This window comes from Camellia sinensis, chromosome 5 (genome assembly GCF_055761805.1).
Source record: "Camellia sinensis isolate YWXY chromosome 5, ASM5576180v1, whole genome shotgun sequence".
NCBI classification, from domain to species: Eukaryota; Viridiplantae; Streptophyta; class Magnoliopsida; order Ericales; family Theaceae; genus Camellia; species Camellia sinensis.
Genome location: NC_138965.1, coordinates 207,809,254 through 207,828,783, shown reverse-complemented (window position 1 = coordinate 207,828,783; position 19,530 = coordinate 207,809,254). Strand labels below are relative to the sequence as shown.

At 29.0% G+C, this 19,530-nt stretch overlaps 1 protein-coding gene across 2 annotated transcripts; it reads right to left on the bottom strand.

The window, feature by feature from the left end:
* Positions 1 to 961: 961 nt before the first annotated feature.
* On the bottom strand, positions 962 to 9,914 carry LOC114276587 (zinc ion binding protein). Of its 2 annotated transcripts, none has more exons than XR_003634312.2 (11): positions 9,647 to 9,892; positions 3,938 to 4,051; positions 3,700 to 3,818; positions 3,311 to 3,357; positions 3,115 to 3,215; positions 2,768 to 2,855; positions 2,273 to 2,381; positions 1,870 to 2,003; positions 1,673 to 1,744; positions 1,398 to 1,511; positions 962 to 1,300 (listed from the first exon to the last, which is right to left on the bottom strand). XR_003634312.2 is itself a non-coding variant. In XM_028218366.2 (11 exons), the coding sequence occupies exons 1-11, from the start codon at positions 9,749 to 9,751 to the stop codon at positions 1,208 to 1,210; spliced, it is 1,131 nt and encodes a 376-aa protein (XP_028074167.2). In that variant the 5' UTR covers positions 9,752 to 9,914; the 3' UTR covers positions 962 to 1,207. The 2 variants fall into 2 exon arrangements, 1 of the variants encoding a protein (XP_028074167.2); XM_028218366.2 differs by having other exon boundaries at positions 1,835 to 2,003; positions 9,647 to 9,914.
* Positions 9,915 to 19,530: the final 9,616 nt, after the last annotated feature.

The following is a 19,530-nucleotide window of genomic DNA, read 5'->3' as shown; positions in this document are numbered from 1 at the left end:
GGAGTGGTTGTATGCAATCAATGTGTAACTTACCCCCAAACGTCCAATAACCAATTCTTGAAACATTTCCTTTAAAAAAATATACATTATTAATGAAACGACTATTCTTCCAACAACCCGCAAATTCAATTATGTAGGGACGTGGTCATAATCATTTCATGACAAATGCCAAACAACACTATCCTATGCGATAACCATTGAAAAGTCCCAAGACTAGCAAGATAATATCTCAATTAGCAATATTAATTTAGAATAAACACTCAAAATTTAAATTGTATTGAACAAATTCATTATATTATATATAACCCACAATACATCAAGCTCGGATCTATACCATATGTTCATTTTTTTAGTAAATTTCAAAATATTTTTGTTTGAAAACCATCTCAATTTCAAATTTTTCTACCCTTAAAATCTTATTCTCATTACCCTAGTCACATAATCGCATTTTAAAATTTTTATATTTCAAAATTTCATAGCTTCATAGGATTGACAATTAACTTCATCATGCGTAAGATATTTGCCTCTTTATTAGGCCTCCTGCCTTTTCTCTCATTTTTATTTATTTTTTTCTGTTTAATTATCTTTTGTTTCTTCTTGGAGATTGACGAGTTTTAAACCCATGATGCTCACGCCAAGAGAGCATAAAAAAAGATACCAAGGAACCATACTACAAACAAGAACAACACAATCCCATGATTTGACATTTATCAGAATAATAAATACCAACTCATTCTTGGAGATAACAACAATTTACAGATTATAATCTTTGGTCCTCAACTATTTCAAAAGTCAAAACATTTACAATTATTCGATCAAAGTCTTACTTTAATTATTTTGGAACAAGGATTTGTTTGATTGAATTAATTTGACAAAAATAAATATCTAAAAAGATATTTTTGAATTTTTAAAAATTATTTTAGCTCAAGAAATGAGAAAATCATATAAAAATGACAAGTGGTTTTTAATTATTATTTTTTATTTTTCACATACTTCTTATTTTTTATTTCAAATTAAAACTCAACCAAACATCCCATCCCATGCGACAATTTATATACTCGGGAGAGAATGCCAGAAGTCCACAAAGTTTGGACACACTTGTGATATTTTCCTAATATCTTCTGTTGATTCAAGAAACCTTGAGATCTTCATTTAGGTCAGATGATGAACAATCTTCAGAAAAATATGATCTCTTGGGTAGACCAGTTCACATCCCAAAGAGAAAGCAATTTGAATAGCAAGGAAGAACCAAAGCACTGTCTTCCACCACCATTGGCTGTCTGAACGGATTTAGCTGAATCTAAAAACAATGGAATTGAATGTCAAGTCTCCAATCAAAATTTCGGTTATTGTTTATGAACTCCTGAAAAAAGGAAAAAAAGAAAAGCAGAGCATACAGGAATCGTGAGAGGACAACTGGTCACAGAGCTTATGCAACAAGCAGCGAGATGACAAGCTTCTTCACAGTAATCAGAAAAAACTGCTGGGATATTTATCGTCTTTATTAGCTCCTGAAGTGCACAAGTGAATTTTAGCAAGTGGAAGATCTACATATATATATATATATATGTATGTATGTATGTATGTATGTATATAAACCGTTGCAACCCTCAAAGCAAAAGTAAATAAATAAACGCGTGTGCGTGTGCACATGAGGGAATCAAAGACGTACTATAGTTGGTAACCAGCTCATAAAAGCAGCAATCCCAGCATTTGGAGCAATAATTAAATGAGGCAAAGAATCCTGTCCATGGAATAGACCTCATGAGAAGCTCTTCATAACACCAAGCAAAATGCTGAAACGTCTTTATACAACAAACTATGGATCAACAACCTTTGCTATATCTCTGTAACGATCATGATAATAACCTGAATGAAGCCTTAATCTGACCTCTGAACTTTTACCACTCACATGCAAGCTTAGATTCTCACTTGAAGATTTGCAAATGCAATCTGTCTCAATGCAGTGAGCATAATTGTAAAGGTCAATCTTCTCGCCATCCCTAGTCAAAAAAATGCAAAACAAGTAATAACTAACAAGCCAATAAAACGTGATCATCACCTTTCCAATTTATCCCAGGAAATCTCCAATAAGAAGCAACCAAGTAAAATATCGAAAAAAACAAATAATTTAAACAAAACTCAACGATGCGCAATCCCACACACAAGGCACGCCAAAGAAGAAAAAAAAATCAAAACCTAAACCCACTTGACTTGCACATGTAGTAAGCGCTAAGCAGTGATAACATCAATAAAGAAGTATGCAACTGACCTATATTGTGGAATTGCAGGTCCAACAAGCTCTACATGCACTTGCACTCCCTGGAAAAGCGCAATCAACTCTCCAAAAACAGCAAGTTGAGAAAGCTCTTTATCAGGCCCTTCAGTTATGAAGTACAACTAACATTCAGTTTAACCACAAAAAAGGTGCTATATAGTTGATATTATGAATGTTACCCTATGTCTTGAATCTTGATCAATTTCTGTAAAGCATATATTTCTTTTGGTGCTTTGCTCTTTAGCTGTACACAGGTGCCCTTGCTGCCTTGGCAATAGTACTACTAAATGACTAACCATGACCAGCACATAATGTTCTCACAAATAATAAGTTGCACTAGTCAGTCAATAAAGTACAACAAGAAGATGGTCTCACTTGCAAGCATATATTATACCACAAGGCACAAGTGACAGCATTAGCAAAATAATTAAGAAAAGAAATTCCCTATGAAATTGAAATGTTCACAGAGTAGGAAGTTCAAGTAGATACCAAGATAGTGTATACGGAGTTCATTACTGAATTCAGGAATCAAGTTTCTTGCAGCAGCAAGTTGAATGGCATGATAGACCGTAAGTGGCTGGAAAAATAAAGGCAACCATGAAAAGATAATTGCACTCTCTTATTTTTTCCCAAGGAAGATACGTTAACAAAATAAATAGGAAAAACCATGGGAATTGCTTTGGATCGCTAAATTCACCATTTTGAAATGAAAGCCTAGCATATTTCGTAACGTACATCCCAAATTGTAAATCATTAGGGTATTAGTGTTTTTTGGTAACACCAAAGAAGGATAAATGAGTGTGTCCACACATAAGCATCTATTGTGTATATCATACCCAGTGAAGAAGCAAAGCAACAGGAGAATATAGTGGGATGCACCTCCAATCATAATAATCCTTCCAACTACATAAATGCTTTGGTATTGGGGATGAAGGACCTGTATGGTATGTTGATGTTTACAAAAAAGTTAATTCAAGAAGCACCAAGTGTTATTTCACGGCAGGAAAAGTAGTTGAAATCAAAAGATAATACCTTTGCATGGGCATAAAATTCTTAAAAGGTTCCAACTTTCAACCAACCTACCAGGAAAGTAAAATACCTGAATGAGAGATGACCTTGCATTTGTTATTGGAATTACAAACCCATCCTATATATGCACTAACTAAAGCATTGGCTAGTTTTTTGTTTTCCTTGATGCTTGATGCTCGTACTGAAGTAATAGTCATCTCAAAAAGAATTTAGTATTTAACCATCCACATTCATAAATATATATATATATATATTTTATTAGCACTAGGGTATCCGGATCAAAACCAGACTAATCACCAAGGGTGCACATCCACATTCATAAATATTGACAAGCACATAGTATGGAAAATTTCAGTTCACAAATCATATTAACTGTTGGCATAATAACAAACCTCGAATGATATAACGAATCTACAGCAGCCCCACAAGAACATTCATGCATCCACAGTCCTACTTGGTGTATGCCCCGTTTTTTCAAGAACGAACACCGAGTCTCCTGCTTTTCACACACCTAACAAGAATCAACCAAAATTAGCACATCAATCAAGTCAAGGGAAAAAAACATAATTGACGAAAATATTGAACCTACCATGCACAACCTCCCACCCATCAATCAAAATTATTTATTACCTGAACAGTAGCTTCTTGAGAAAATGCAAAAGGAAATTCATTTAATACATCAGCACATTTCATTTGTTGTTCCAACCTTTCACACTCTTCCTTATGAACAGTCCAATGCGAAACCTATATACAAATGTTGAACAGAAAAACAAGAGCATAAAATCAAGACAATCACCTGACAACGAGATGGATAGCAAAATAGCTCCTAGTGAGTTCGGATGACCCTAGTAAACTTTACGTGCTTGTTCATTTTGAACACACTAAGAATCTTTGAAAATAAACAAAAGATGATACTATGGGGTTAATTTTGACAGGACATTTGGAGAAACAGTGTCGATGCTTATTTTTTTGCTGCTTCCACATTACACATTCATAACTTTTCCCCCTTTTTTTCTTCCTTCCTTTTTTGGAAGGAAAGTATAGTTCTTTTTTTTTTTTTTTTGGATTTGACACACCAATGAATGGGTGAATAATACTCACTTCTATATTTTTTCTTTGAAAATGTAAGGTAATTAAGACAAACTTCAAATCTTGGATAAAAATATAGATTTAATTCATCAAAAAAAAAAAAAAAAAAAAAACAATGACGTTACTAGGAAATGATTGGCTAATGTATCTACATCTTTCATCTACTTGAGCGTCTCCAATCCAATCCTTACTCTTTGTTTTCATCAAATTTGAGTGAAATTTTGTTAAAAGCTTGACCTCATATGGAACCCACACTCCTTACAATCTTTTTTTATCAAATCTTTTTGAAAAATTTCAAGCTTATCCTAAAAATCTGTTTTTAACTTTTTAACCATTTTTCATAAAAGAAAACCATCTCCAATCCATACTCTTTTTAAAATTTCATCAAATTTTAGTAAAACATGAATTGTGGGAATAGGGGAAAGATTTAGTTCATCCTTGATTTGGTAAAAAAAAATTACCTCTGCCTTAATTTGATACAAATTCAATGAAATGGCTAGAGCACACTTTTAGCCATTTTTTCAACAAATTTGAATTTAATGAAAAATTAAGGGTAAATTATAGTTACCTCCCCTGAGGTTTTGCATAATTGTAGGGTCTCTTGTGATTTCTAAAATTACAGTGACCTTCCTTACTTTTTCTGACATTGTCATGATTCCCCCCTCTCGTTAATTTAGCTCAAACGGTGTTAATTGGTTGTGCAAATGCCCATAATACCCTGTATTGGTTGTTAAGATCGGGATCCTACGCAGGATCGTTTTGGGGGTTTGTCGGATCGGATCGAGGATCATAAGATCCTACTAAAATGATAAAAAAATGTAATAATTTTTATATGACTAAATAATACTATCAAAATATATATAGAATAAGCCCCAAAAAAAGAAATATAACAATTCAATGCAGCATTCAAACATTTTTTTTCAAAAAAAGAAGTCAAAAACATAATAAAACCAAATACCAACACTTGCACACCATTGTCATTGTTTCTTAATGAAACAAAACAAACTAAATAAAGGTCACAATATGATCTGAGGTCACAATATTTCATCCTTATTATTTAAATATAATTAGAAATTTTTTATATGATTTTAAATCAAAATACAATGTTAATTATAAAGGTAAAATGACTTATCAAAAAAATAAAAAATTATAAAGGTCAAATAACTGTAATACCTTCAAATTCTATATTTTTTTTGTTATTTTATTTATCTCTCCTCTCTCATATACATAATTTGTAATATCTAATATTAATTCAATTAATCACAATTAATTATAAATTTTTAATTATTTATTGTAATTCTTAACTTTTATTTTAATTTTTATTTAATTATAATTTAGATCAAAATTAATCCTGAATATTTGCTTATTTGTTGTAATTTCTAACTTTTTAATCTAATTTTAATTTAAATATATTTAAGATCACAATTCATCCTAAATTCTTAATTATTATCGTAATTCCTAACATGCTAATATAATTTTAATTTAATAATATTTTAAATCAATTCTTAATTATTATTTATTTTATATTTTTATTTAATTATATTTTAAATCAATATTTAATTATATGCACCCAACACAGCGAAGAAGAGAAGCAGACCTGGAGTGGCAGCGAAGAAGAGCAAGGGAGAAGAAGAAGCAGACCTGGAGTCGTAGCGAAGAAGAGCAAGGGAGAAGAAGAAGAAGAAGAGGAAACAGCGTACCTGGAGTCGCAGCAGCAGGTCAGGCTTCTTCGTTTGATGTTGAATCTCTCTTTCCCCAAGTCATGCTTCTTCGTTTGCCCTAATCGCAGCATGTGAAGCTTCTCTATTGCTTTGCTTCTCTGCTTCTCTCATTTTAGCTCCCGATTTTGCTTTTAAGTTGTCCAAAAAATCCTTCAAATCTAGATAGCATGGAGTCGCGATCCAGATGCGATCCTAACAATCCCGACGATCCCAAAACGATCCCACCACGATCCTGATCTGGGGTTAATCCGATGTACGAGTCGGATCGAATGGTGTATATTGAGTCGTAGGATCGTACGATCCTACGATCCGGATCGCGATCTTAACAACCTTGAATACTATTCATAACCTTAAGGGAACTAAGTGTAATTTACCCTAATATATAGTATATAGATATGAAATTATCATTTTAGTTCTCACAACATTTGCAAAATGTAAATGTAATTCTGACTCTGCATTTTTTTTTTTTCTGCTATAAATTTTTGAACTTCTATAAGTTAAAAAATAAAAAATAAATAAAAAAATTCAATTATTAATGAAGATAAGAAAGAATATACATGTTTCTTGTTTGAATTAATTTGAAGATTTAATTTAATAAAAAATAGTTTAAATGAGAGAAACAAATATTGAGATATAGATTTTAGATGTAATGGATGACAAATTATTTGAGAATTTTATTATTTTCAAATAATTTCTTCCTTCAAGTAAGATTCATTTTTAATTTTAGGTGTAAGAAATGACAAATTCTTTAAATAATTTGTTATTCTCAAATAATTTCTTCATCTTTCATATCTGGTTAACTAATTTTAATTTATTGTAATGGGATTAGATTTTTTATATTTATTTTTAAATTTTTTGTTAATAAGGTGACAAATATTGACCCTTTTTTTTTTTTAATATCTATTGATTGCAAATTGAAAGACTCAAAGATAAAAATTAAAATTTGAAAATAATATAAGATTGTGAAAAGATAAAAATGATAATTTTTTATATGTGTACAAATAAGTAGTGGAAATTGCCCCTTCCCCCAACAATTTTTTATTTATTTATAAAAAGCAACACATGATATTCATGAAGTAGCATTTGGTAATATTATAGGTCAAGTTTTTTTTATTTTAATAAATATGAAAGAAAATTCATGTTTCATATGTTGCTATGGTATTAGGTGATGCTAGCTAGCAGTGATAAAAGAGAAAAAAAAAAATGATGAAAAAAATGGAGGAAGGAGTATAAGGGAAGAGAACAAATAATAATAATAATAATAAATCATGTGGCGTTGCTATTTGTTGCGGTAGCACCATGAAAAAATGAATGAGAGAATAAATAAAAAGAAGATTGAAAAAAATAAAATAAAGAAATAGAGGGAGGTAGTGGGAATTGATTTTTTTTTTTTTTAGAAATAGAAAGTGGATCATGATGGAAGAAGAAAAAAAAAATTTAAAAATTATGAAAAAAAAAAATTTGTGAGAAAAATAAAGAAAATGAATTAGAAACAATATAGAGATAAAGTTAGTTTGTGAGAGGTAGAATATAATATGGGTTAAGATTTTATGTAGTTGCACCTATAGGTAAGGGTGTGTGCGGTGTAGTTCGAACAGTTTAAGAATAAAATTATAAACCAAATGGTGGATTGATGGATTGGCAAATCACGGTTTGAGTGGTTTTAAGCAGATTGATAGATTGAAGAATATTCTAATCAATTATCAAGGATTTGCATAACATATAATACTAATTTGCATAATATTTTTCCTATATATAATTACTAATTTGTAACAAATTTCACCTTAAATCTCTTACTCATTTTTATCTTGATATTTCATTAAAGGTCAAAAAATATATATGTATTAACTATAGTGGAGCGGAGCGATTTTGAAGGCGGATTATAAATTTTAAAGTTTAATCCGCGAATTGATGCAGATCGGTGCAATTTTAGTAGATTGGGCGCTATTTTACAATGTCCTACCCTATGAAGCACGGACACGCATACGGGCAGACACGGACACGAGACACGGTAGTTTCTAAAAAATGGGGGCACAAACACGACAGGGGACACGGAAATTTTTTTAATTTTTTTATAAATATTTTATTTTAATACACATTAATTATTTTATTTATTTAATATATTTTTTAAATAATGTGTTCCAATTAATTTTTTTATTTTATTTTATATATATGTGTTTATTTATTTATTTATTAATAAGTATATATTATCTTATAATATGTATTATATATTATCTTATAAGCATATTTATGTTATATAATAACTATTATATAATATATAATATATAAATTATATAATATATAACTATTATAATATATAATAATAATAGTTACATATATTATACTCCTATATGAATCAAGGATAAAGACGGGAGAGAAGAGACAAAGAGGGAGATAGAAGCAGAAGCGAGAGAGAGGGAGACAAGCAATCGCGATCAGCGAGAGAAAGGGAGACAGAAGCAATCGCAATCGCGATCGCGATCGTGAGGGAGAGAGAGCTCTGCAAATGCGAAGCCGAAAGTGAGAGAGAAAGCACTAAGTTGAAGTGGACTGGATCGTCGAAATGGACTGGATGGAGGTCGATTGGCTCGAGATCGAAGCCTAAGAAGTCGCCGACCAGGTTTGTACTCCTTTTCTATTTCGTTTACTTTTCTCCCATGTCCCATAGCGTGTCCAAATTTGGACACGCGTATCCCCGCCATGTCTCCACCGTGTCCCTCGCAAAAAAATTAATTAAATTAAGGGGACACGCCGTACGTGTCCCCATATCCGACACCGCCACGGCTTCCATTTTGGCGTGTCCATGCTTCATAGGTCCTACCTATGGGTATAATAGTAGGGGAGGTCTTTGCAATTATATAAAACCTTAAGAGAGGTCAGTGTAATTTACCCTTTAATCTGTGCATTGATAGAGAGAGACGAATAAGGGCAATTTTGACATTTTAATAGCTAAAATTGTTGACATCACCTCAAATTGTTAGACATTCTAACAGATAGATAACATAAGGTACGGGAAATCTTGAGAATAATTTCAAAAGTAAAAGAGGTTATTGTAATTATTGAAATTACAAAAGAAGTCTCTGTAATTATAAAAATCCTCAGGGGGATAAGTGTAATTTACCTAAAAAATAGTGAAGGAATGGAGATGGTCTTACATAAAGATTTGCAATAATTTTGTTAATTTATTTTTGAAAATGGATATTGAATGTATTGTGACGGATTTATTTCAGTATGTCTCATTCAATAAAAAAGTTAATATCATATCATTAAATTTAAAAAATAAAAAAAAAAACAAAGAAAAAACTTGTCTCTCCTACTGCTAACAACCTACCCACCATCTGAAATGCTCAGGGTGAAATTGATCACTGAACGTTACACCATATAAGAAAAGTTCAATTCAAATTGCGAAGATCTAGGGTTTTTACATAGCACTATAAGTCTAATTCCTCCAAATAGATATCATCCAACATGAACAATAGTAGCTAGGGTTTTTCTTCATCAAGACAGAGAAACAAACATATATACCTACCTGGTGAGAGATGGAGCAATAAGCAACGGCTCCGCAACGGCCACAACGTCTGGTGGTTGGGCCACTGCACTGAGTTCTTCTGCTTCCCTTTCCGGCGCATTCCATGGCTTCAGGCCGGCTTGGCTTCACAGTCCAGAGACCTAGTCGACTGTTGATGTACTAGTTTCTAATTGGTTTTGGATCATTCAAACCATCTTATGAGTTGTTTGGATCGGACAAATTGTGATCGACCCGAATATTGGCCCGATAGCATTAAAGTACCCTTTTTGGTGCGTAATTTATAATAAATTAAATTTTAAAAAATGTTTACTCACTTGTGAAATTATAGATATTTTATACCGTATTTGGTTAAGAGATTTGAGAAGAAATTTAGAAAGAAAAAGAAAAAATGTATGTGAAATTAAGTGAAATATAAGTATATTTTGTTCATATTCCACTTACCTTTTTCATTTTCTTTTCTAAATGCTGCTCAAATCTCCCAACCAAACACAATATTAAAGGGATTTGGGTACCATCTATAAATAAGTTATTTATTGACTTATTTATGTAATATCATCTCTTTATTTTTTTTATATGTATTTTCATAATAAATAAAAAAAATTAAAAAATAAATCATATTCAAACCACCCTGATTTATGCTTTTTAATTATTAACTTAATTTGTTAAAAATTAAACCAAAATAAACCTTAAAAGATAAAATAAGTTTTTAGGACAATGTTAAGAAATTTAAAACAATTATATGAAAATATATGTTATATGAAATGTATAATTATTTAAAGTATTATTAACCAATAATATGGTATTTTCATTAGCAAAACCAAAAGCAAACAAAACATAACCCATAATCTTTTGATACAGAGTGAAGTAGTTTTTTTTTTATTGTTTTTGATTTGTAAGAGAATGCTATTATTATTTATAAATAGCAAAAGAATTACGTCAAATTAGACAAATAGGAAAAAATTAATCAAGTCTAACACTAAACAATTATTACATAATACCCCTCAAAAAAATTATAACATGAACAAAACAAACAATTAAAAAAATACTTTTATAAAGGGAAAGAAATAATAACTACCGACTAAAATTATGGAGTAGTTATTCAAATGAGTTAGCTTTAACACTTGTCACAAATTTCTACCATAAGAAGGCATTCACTCACGCTACTTGTGGCTAAAGTAAAACAGTTGATTATAAGTACTTTAGAGGTTTGTTAATCTTTCCACCAATTCCCCTTGTACGACAATGAAAATGAAAGCTGGGACACCATCTCTCATAGCCATCCACAAGTAATCTTGTTGGTTGTCCTAATCAAATCTTGGTATTCTTCTCATAATATTATAGCATATCCTAGGTATTATTTTTTATTAATTTTCCCTCCTATTATATATCCTCCCACCTTTGGGTGGTATTATTTGAAAAGATGAGAGAGAGTTGATTAACTATTTGATAAAGTGGGAAAGATTTCAAGTAATCTTGCCAGCACAAGAAACATCAAGAAAAAGATACCCCAAATCATACAAAATTTTGAAAAAATCAGATGCCAAATACTAATAAAAGGATCATTGACAGTCATTTCTCTCTTCTTCATTGTTTGTTTAAAGCTTGTAAGCATATTTAAGGGGCAAGGGATCTTTTGTGGGGATCTCTCCTATCCCAAGCCCATTTCCTCACATGATCATGTTAGAGATTCATCATGTGATAGAGAGGTACCTTGAAATAGAGGATAGATACAAAAAAAAAAAAAAAAAAAAATTCAACCTTTACCTATGTTCATCATGAGAAAATGGCTTTTTCTTAATTCCACTGTGAACCGAACACATGCAGTTTGAGTTTACGGAGTCACTACAGACCTTATTAATAATTTGATTAATTCATTTTATAATTTTTTTTGTAAATTTTTCACAAAAACGTTTGATTTGTATGATAATTATAAATATATATAATTTCACCGTATGTGTCTTAAAAAAATAGTAGACAGTTCATTTTTAAACTCTTACTTGCTTATTAAAAATAAATAAATATTTATTCATTAAAAAAATTAATCAAGTATTAATAATCACATAATTGATTTACGTTTATCTTTAAAAAGAAGTTAGCTAACACTTGGACAAATTTCTAGCATAAGCAGACATTCACTCTACTTGTGCCCAATTTGAAGAGTTGATTAAGGAATTTTTTTACATGACTTGACAATTTTTAATCGTCAAACAACTTGTTAATTTATTGACATGAGAATTCTTCCACTTTACTGAAAGGTCAATAGTTTGAATATTAGAAATATTTTCTCTAACATTAAAAATTTGTTTGTATCTATATATAGATATATATATATATATAAGAAAAATGAATTTTTAGTGAGAAGTCTTCTGGGAGTTCTAAATCTTATTTTAATTTTCTTAATTTTAAATAATTACTTTTATCTATATGTATAAGGAAAAGAGACTTTTTAATGAGAAGTTTTCTAGGAGCTCCAAATCCTCATTATAATTTTCTTGATTTTCTTAATCTTAAATAATTATTTTTATTTGATAATCTCATCGGAAAAATAAAGAAAAAAATGAGTTGTTTTACTCATATAAAGAGAATCTTATACTCTCATCCCATTTAATGAAGAGTCTTGTGAGAGTTTCAATATCTTATACTAATTTTCTTATTTTTCTTAATTTTAAACAAAGAAAGAAAAAGTGAATTGTTTAAGTTGTGATAGTTTAAGTTAGAAGCTTTTATCACAGTATAGGTTGATGGTTCACCAAACTGTATGGTAATATATATAATTTTATAAATAGAACATATATTTTTTTATTAAAGATAAATACATTGAAATCACATGAATATGACTTTAGAATGAATTTGATTTTTTTTTTTTTTAATATGCATGAGTTTACAAAATTATCGAGTTTGATAAATTTACCAACCTAAACTGTGTCTTTCTAATTCCCATTGACTAACTTTCATTTACTTTTTATTTTACAATCCTACATCGAAAAAAGAAAGAAAAAATAAATTGTTTCACTTACATAAAGTAAATCTTATGTTCCAATTTATATAAGCCAAAATAGATTTTTAGTGAGAAATCCTATGATCAATATCTAATACTCATTGTTTTGATTTTCTTAATTTTAAACAATTAAGAAAATTCCTATTGGCTAGCTTCCATTTAATTTTTATTTTACAATCTACATAGTTTTGATTTTAAAAATAATTTTGTATGAGATTTTGAAACTCTTATAATATTTAACTTTAAAATAATTACAATTCCACGTCGAGAAAAAAAAAAGTAAAAAAAGTGAGTTGTTTCACTTATATAAAGTGTTACAATCCCACATCGGAAAAAGAACAAAAAAGTGAGTTGTTTTAAGGAATTCACTTATATAAAATGAATCTTATAAATGAAGTTTTAAGGAAGAAGCATTTTAGAAGGTCTAAACTCTCATTATAAAATTATTGAATTTTTTTAATTTTAAACAATTAAGAAAATTCATATTGGTTAACTTCCATCTACCTTTTATTTTACAATCCCAAATCAAGAAGAAAAAAAAAAAAAGAAGTAAATTGTTTCATTTATATAAAGTGAATCTTATGCTCCAATTTATATAAATTATTGCAATTTATTAATTTTAAACAATTAAGAAAATCCTAATTGGTTAGCTTTCATTTAACTGTTATTTCACAATCACACTTGTTTCACTTATATAAAGTGAATCTTATACGCTCATTTATATAAACAAAATAAGATTTTTAGTAAGAAACCTTATAATCAATACAAATTTTGTTTGTTTGTGTGTTTAAGAACACATGTACAATACTCCTAGCATATCACCTGTGCAATGTGAAGGTGTTTTTGTAAACACAGTTTCAATCGGCAATTCAATGTGCATTTCCATTTAACTTTTATTTTACACTTCCGCATCGAAAAAAAAGAAAAAGAAAAATTAAATTGTTTCACTTATATAAAGTGAATCTTATACTCCCATTTATATAAGCAAAAGAAGATTTTTAGTAAGAAGCCCTATAATTAATTCCACTTTTTTATTTTCTTAATTTTAAACAATTAAAAAAATCTTCATTGGTTAGCTTCCATTTAACTTTTATTGTACAATCTCACATAGACGTTTTGATTTTAAAAATAATTTTGTATGAGATTTTGAAACTCTTATAATACTTAATTTTAAAATAATTAGAATACCACATTAAGAGAAAAAAAAAAAAGTGAGATGTTTCACTTATATAAAGTGAATCTTATACTCTCATTTAATGTTATAGTATTGTACATGTTTCAGTTCAATATGGTTTAAATTTAAAAATAAAATTTAAAGGTTTTAATTAATTAATTTTAGTGTAAATTGATTGGTCTTTTGATTTAGCCGATTAGGCTAAATCGTTTTCGGTTTAATTGGTTCATTGGTTTAATCACGGTTTTAATTGTTTTATCAAAATATATTGCTTAGATTTGTTTGATTTGAAATAAACTAAGATCGACCGTATTAAAAATTGAACGACTGAGATTGCTTGATTAGAAATGAAATTCCCGTCCAAACAACTGTTCACTTTTATTTTACAATTCCACAGCAAGAAAATGAGGAAAAAATGAGTTATTTCACTACATAAACCTTATACTCCTATTTAATATTGTAATGTTGTGTACGTGTCAGTTCAAGACAATTTAAATTTTAAAATTAAAATAAAATTTAAAAGTTTTAATTAATTAATTTTTGTATAAGTTGGTTAGTCTTTTGACTCAGCCGATAGGGTGAACCGTTTTCGATTTGACTGATTTGCTAGTTTAACTACGATTTTAGCAGTTTTATCAAAATACATTAGTTAAATTTGTTTGATTCGAAATAAATTAAAGATTAACCAAATTAAAGATTAAACGGCTAAGATTGTTTGATTCAAAATAAACTTTTCACCCAAATAATTGTTAACTTTTAAACAATTAAGAAAATCCCCATTGGTTAGTTTTCATTTAATTTTTATTTTATAATCTCATATCGAGAAAAAAAGCAAAAAATGAATTATTTCACTTACATAAAATAAAATTTTATACTCTTATTTATATAAGCAAAATGAGATTTTTAGTGAGAATTTTTATGATTAATATTTTATACTAATTTTTTTAATTTTCTTAATTTTAAATAATTAAAAAAATCTCGATTGAATATCTTTTATTTAATTTTTATTTTACATAATATAAAAAATAAATATAATTATCATATTTTTATGAAATAATATATTATTTTATCTATTAGTTAATTATATATTGTATTGATAATATTTAACACCTTCTCTCAAAGCCATCCATTAGTGATATGTTGTTAGTTGTCTTAATCAAATCTTGGTATTCTTCTTATTATACTATTAAAGCATCTCCTAATTACTTTTTTTTATTTTCCTGCTATTGTTGGGTGGCATTGTTTGAAAAGTTGTGTGATGGTTGATTACCTGTTTGATAAAGTTGGAAAGATTTGACAGTACAAGAAAGTGGAAAGCAAAAGATGCCCCAAATCACACTCAAATTTGAAAAATAAAAAAATAAAAAAATGCCAAATCCTATTAAAGGATTATTCACACTGTCATTGCTGTCTTCTTTAATGCTTTGTTTAGATATGATATAACACAAGTTGTACATGAGGGGCAAGGGATCTTTATTTGGGGATCTCTCTGTTCCTAACCCATCCCTACCACACATGATTATGTTTTTGGGTCATTTTGTGATAAGAGTGGTAATCTAGAAAGGAGCAGTAAGAGAGGATTCGAACAGAAAAATCGACCCTCCGCTTAACGAGTGGTTTGGCAATAATTTTTTCAGTTGATTTTTTTTTATTTTTTTAATCTGAGACTTTTTTAATTGTTTGGTATTTTTGTTTGATTTTTTGACTTTAGAATGACAAAATTACTCTTAACATAGAATGATACCTTTTTAACTTTTTGTTTGTATATGGGATAACTTGGTATTTTTGTAGCTTGTCTTTTTGTGATTTTATAGTTTTTATCATAGAAAAATAATTTATGTTCAATCCAAATAAGGACTAGGCTCGTGCAGTTTAGATTTAGAAGCTTACCACATACCATGATTAGATTAATTTATTTTAGGGGTTTTTTTTTTAAGCTCCCTAATAATAACAATTTTCTGCATAAAGGACATTAAAAGATGTAATACTGCCTCAGGTCCCTAACCAAAGTACCCGCGCATTTTATCAATTTCTTGGACCAAAATACCCTACGTCTGTTCGTCTTCAAATGAGTTGATTTTTTTGACCTGTCCACTGGATATTCTCCTTTGTGATGCTGGTACTGGTGTTGGGTATTTTCCGGCGAGTACGAAAACAAATTCAGCAAAACAAAAGCACTAAGTTTGGCAAATTTGATTTTCTGGGTAAACAAACAGAGTGGAGTGGAGTTGATAGATGTATATATATATATATATATATGATACATACATATATATATATACACAATCTGTTGCTTACTGTCTTGACTAGTATATATATGATAATTAATCAATTAAGACCATGTGTAACCATAATCAAACAGTCACTTTTAGTTATCTTATCTATGGTTGCAAACATATATATATATATATGATACATACATATATATATATATACAATGTCAGCATATATATATATCCAGTGTTGAATATAACATCTTCAAGTTCAAAATTTCTCTGAGTGTTGAATATATTAAAGTGATCCAGAGAAATTTGAATTTTCTCTGGATTCAACCCAGAGAAATTCATACCATTAAGTTAGTGTTGAATATAACATCTTCAAGTTCAAAATTTCTCTGAGTGTTGAATATATTAAAGTGATCCAGAGAAATTTGAATTTTCTCTAGATTCAACCCAGAGAAATTCATACCATTAAGTTTAAAGAAAATCTATCACAAACTCATAAAAGAACTATTAATTTGTTTGTGCAGGAAATTGTGATTGAATCAGCAGCAGCAAAACCAATGACAAATTGATCAAATTAGAGTTTTATCATTCCAGAGAAATTCTGGACTAGAGAAATTTGAATTTTCTCTGGGTTGAATCTAGAGAAATTCTTTGGAAGTCCAGAATTTCTTTGCTTCCAACTGATGATGGACCAGAGAAATTTGAATTTTCTCTGGGTTGAATCCAGAGAAATTCTTTGGAAGTCCAGAATTTCTGTGCTTCCAACTGATGATGGGTTACTTTCCTTCCAACTGTCAAAATTGAACTGCTTTTTGTGCATTTGGGGCTTCTTATTGAAGCTTCTTGTGTTCTTATTTTTGTAAATTTCTCTGGCTTGCTACATTTGTGTTTCTCTATTGTGTAATTTTATCTGGCATGTTTATGTTTCTTCATTATTTTCTCAAGCAAATTATCTGTGGCTTATTACTCTATTGGTGTGGCTAATTTTCTCTGGCATTTATAATTTTCTCTGGCCAAATTACGTTTCTTACTTGTGTGTCTAATTTTCTCTGGCAGCATTTATAATTTTCTCTGGCCACATTATGTTTATGTCTTGTGTCTAATTTTCTCTGGCATATTTATTTTGTTCAATGCTCCATTTCCTCAAAATTTCTCTGTTGTGTAATTTTCTCTGTCATGTTTATGTTGCTACCTTGTAATTTTCTCTGTTGTGTAATCATTGCTACCATGTGATTTTCTCTGCGATTTAATGTTTATGTTTTCATTCTATAGAAATGGCAAAGTGCAGAAGCAGCCCAACCACAACAAAAAAAATAAGTTCAAGTTGAAGAAGCAATAAGCATCAAGATCAAGACACCAACTTTAAGGGTGATTTTCACTCAACTACAAGCTTAACATTTTCTCTATCATTTTTATTGGATTATAATAACAAACCTACGATTTTCTCTATACTACAAAGAAAAGTCCAGAAATATAAATAGTGCAAAAAAAAAAAATGAAAAGTGCAAAGAAAACATATCAGAAAACTTTGAAAAGTGCAAACATATAAAAACACATAAAAACACAACATATAAGTCCAGAGAAATTTGTAATACTTATCATTTGTAATACAATCATATGATTTTCTCTGGACTACAAAGAAAAGTCCAGAGAAATTTGTGAACTTATATTCACTTTCAATATAACAAAAACAAAAACACATTAACATCAAAAGACAAAAATATATTAAACACAAGCACATAAAAAAATCACAGAGAAGATCTGTTATGTTCACAAAACATTCAATTCAAAAAATTTAAAAAAAAAAACAAAACACTTACTACTCTATTGCTACATCTGTAAATTTCTCTGCCTACTTACAATTTTCTCTATGATTTTCACTACACTACAAGCTTACAATTTTCTCTGTGATTTGAGTTCAATTATAGTAACAAACCTGCAATTTTCTCTGCACTACACAAAAAATGCAAAGTGAACAAAAAACAGAGCACAAAAACGCAGAAAAACAGAGCACCAAAAAGCAACTCATAACCATGTTGACAGAGAATGAAAAAGCAACTCCAAAAATCAAAATCAACTCTATCGAAAATTCATCAAAAAAAGATAATGAAAAATTAACTTCAAAAATCAAAAACAACAACACTGAGTTCGTCTCTCTCACATTGATCAAAACTAAAAACAAAAACCTAATTCAACACCTACACAATCAAATCAAATCAAAAATTGAAAACTTATCTAATTCAACTCCACATGAAATCAAATCAAACACAATGAACCAGATTTCAACTCCTACACGATCGATCAACACCTATAAACAACGAACATGATTTCAACTCGTACAGGATTTCAACACCTACAAACAACGAACAGGATTTCAACACCTACAAAAACCCTAGAAAATCTCCACAAAAATCTGAATCGTCAAGTTCATCCTCACGTAATCTCCCACAAAATATCAATATGATCTTTAGCTGCCAAATTCAAAACAACGTATATTATAAATAAGGGTAAGACAGGTATTTTACACTTTAAAATAATATTGAGGGACCTTAGGCTACAAAAGAACACATTGTGGACCTAATCCATTACTAAAAGTTAGATAGGGACCTTAAACCGATTTTCCCTTTATTTTATAGGCTCTTGTATAAATTATTTATTAAGAAATAAAAATTGATTGGATAATTATAATCACATAATTTCATTATATGTATTTTCAAAAAAATAAATGATTTATTTTTAAAATTATATTTATTTTCTTATATAAAAAAATAGATAATTATTTTATGTAAAATATTATATTGATATAATCAGATAATTGGATAACATATTTTTTTTAAAAAAAAATTATAGACAACATGCCGCCTATGTTTAAAAATAAATAAATTTAATCTAATCATATTATTATTAATATTCAACTAATTTAATTTTTAATTTTTTCAATTTATGTCACAAATTCTACCAGATAAATAGTTTCATTTCAATCACCAAAGTGATGCGGAAATAGGAGTAATTTTTCCATGGGTGTGCTCAAGGTAGTGACTTCCACCCCCTTTTTTTATTCGTTTTGAAAGTAGAAATTCATCAATTTATATTGCTGTTTAAAAAGACAATATAAGATGTTAGTAATTTATAATTTGTGAAAGATACCATAAAATATTGCCACATGATGAAAAGTTCAAAATTTATATTTTTATAAACCATAATATCTAAATTCACACACTTATCCAGTTTTCAAATTTTTGTGCAAAGGTAAATTGTGTTGAACAAAAGCAATGAGTTTTGTTCAAATGTTAGAATTAAAGATACAATCAAATTAAATTTTTTTGTTTAAAAATTAATTTTCAAACTAAAACAAGATATATACATTAAAAAAAATTAAAATGTGAAAATAAAAGCTCTCCATACGTTCCTACACCTAACAAATTTTCCCCTCAGAGCTAAACAAAAAACAAAAAAAAACTCCTTGATATCTCTCCAGTTGGATTTG

Coding starts and splice junctions, on each gene's coding strand:
- LOC114276587 (XM_028218366.2), bottom strand. CDS start 9,751: ATGGAATGCGCCGGAAAGGGAAGCAGAAGAACTCAGTGCAGTGGCCCA. Junction 3,358..3,699: donor GATTCGTTATATCATTCGAG/GTTTGTTATTAT, acceptor CTTTCCTGGTAG/GTTGGTTGAAAGTTGGAACC. Junction 1,301..1,397: donor GTTGTCCTCTCACGATTCCT/GTATGCTCTGCT, acceptor CATTGTTTTTAG/ATTCAGCTAAATCCGTTCAG.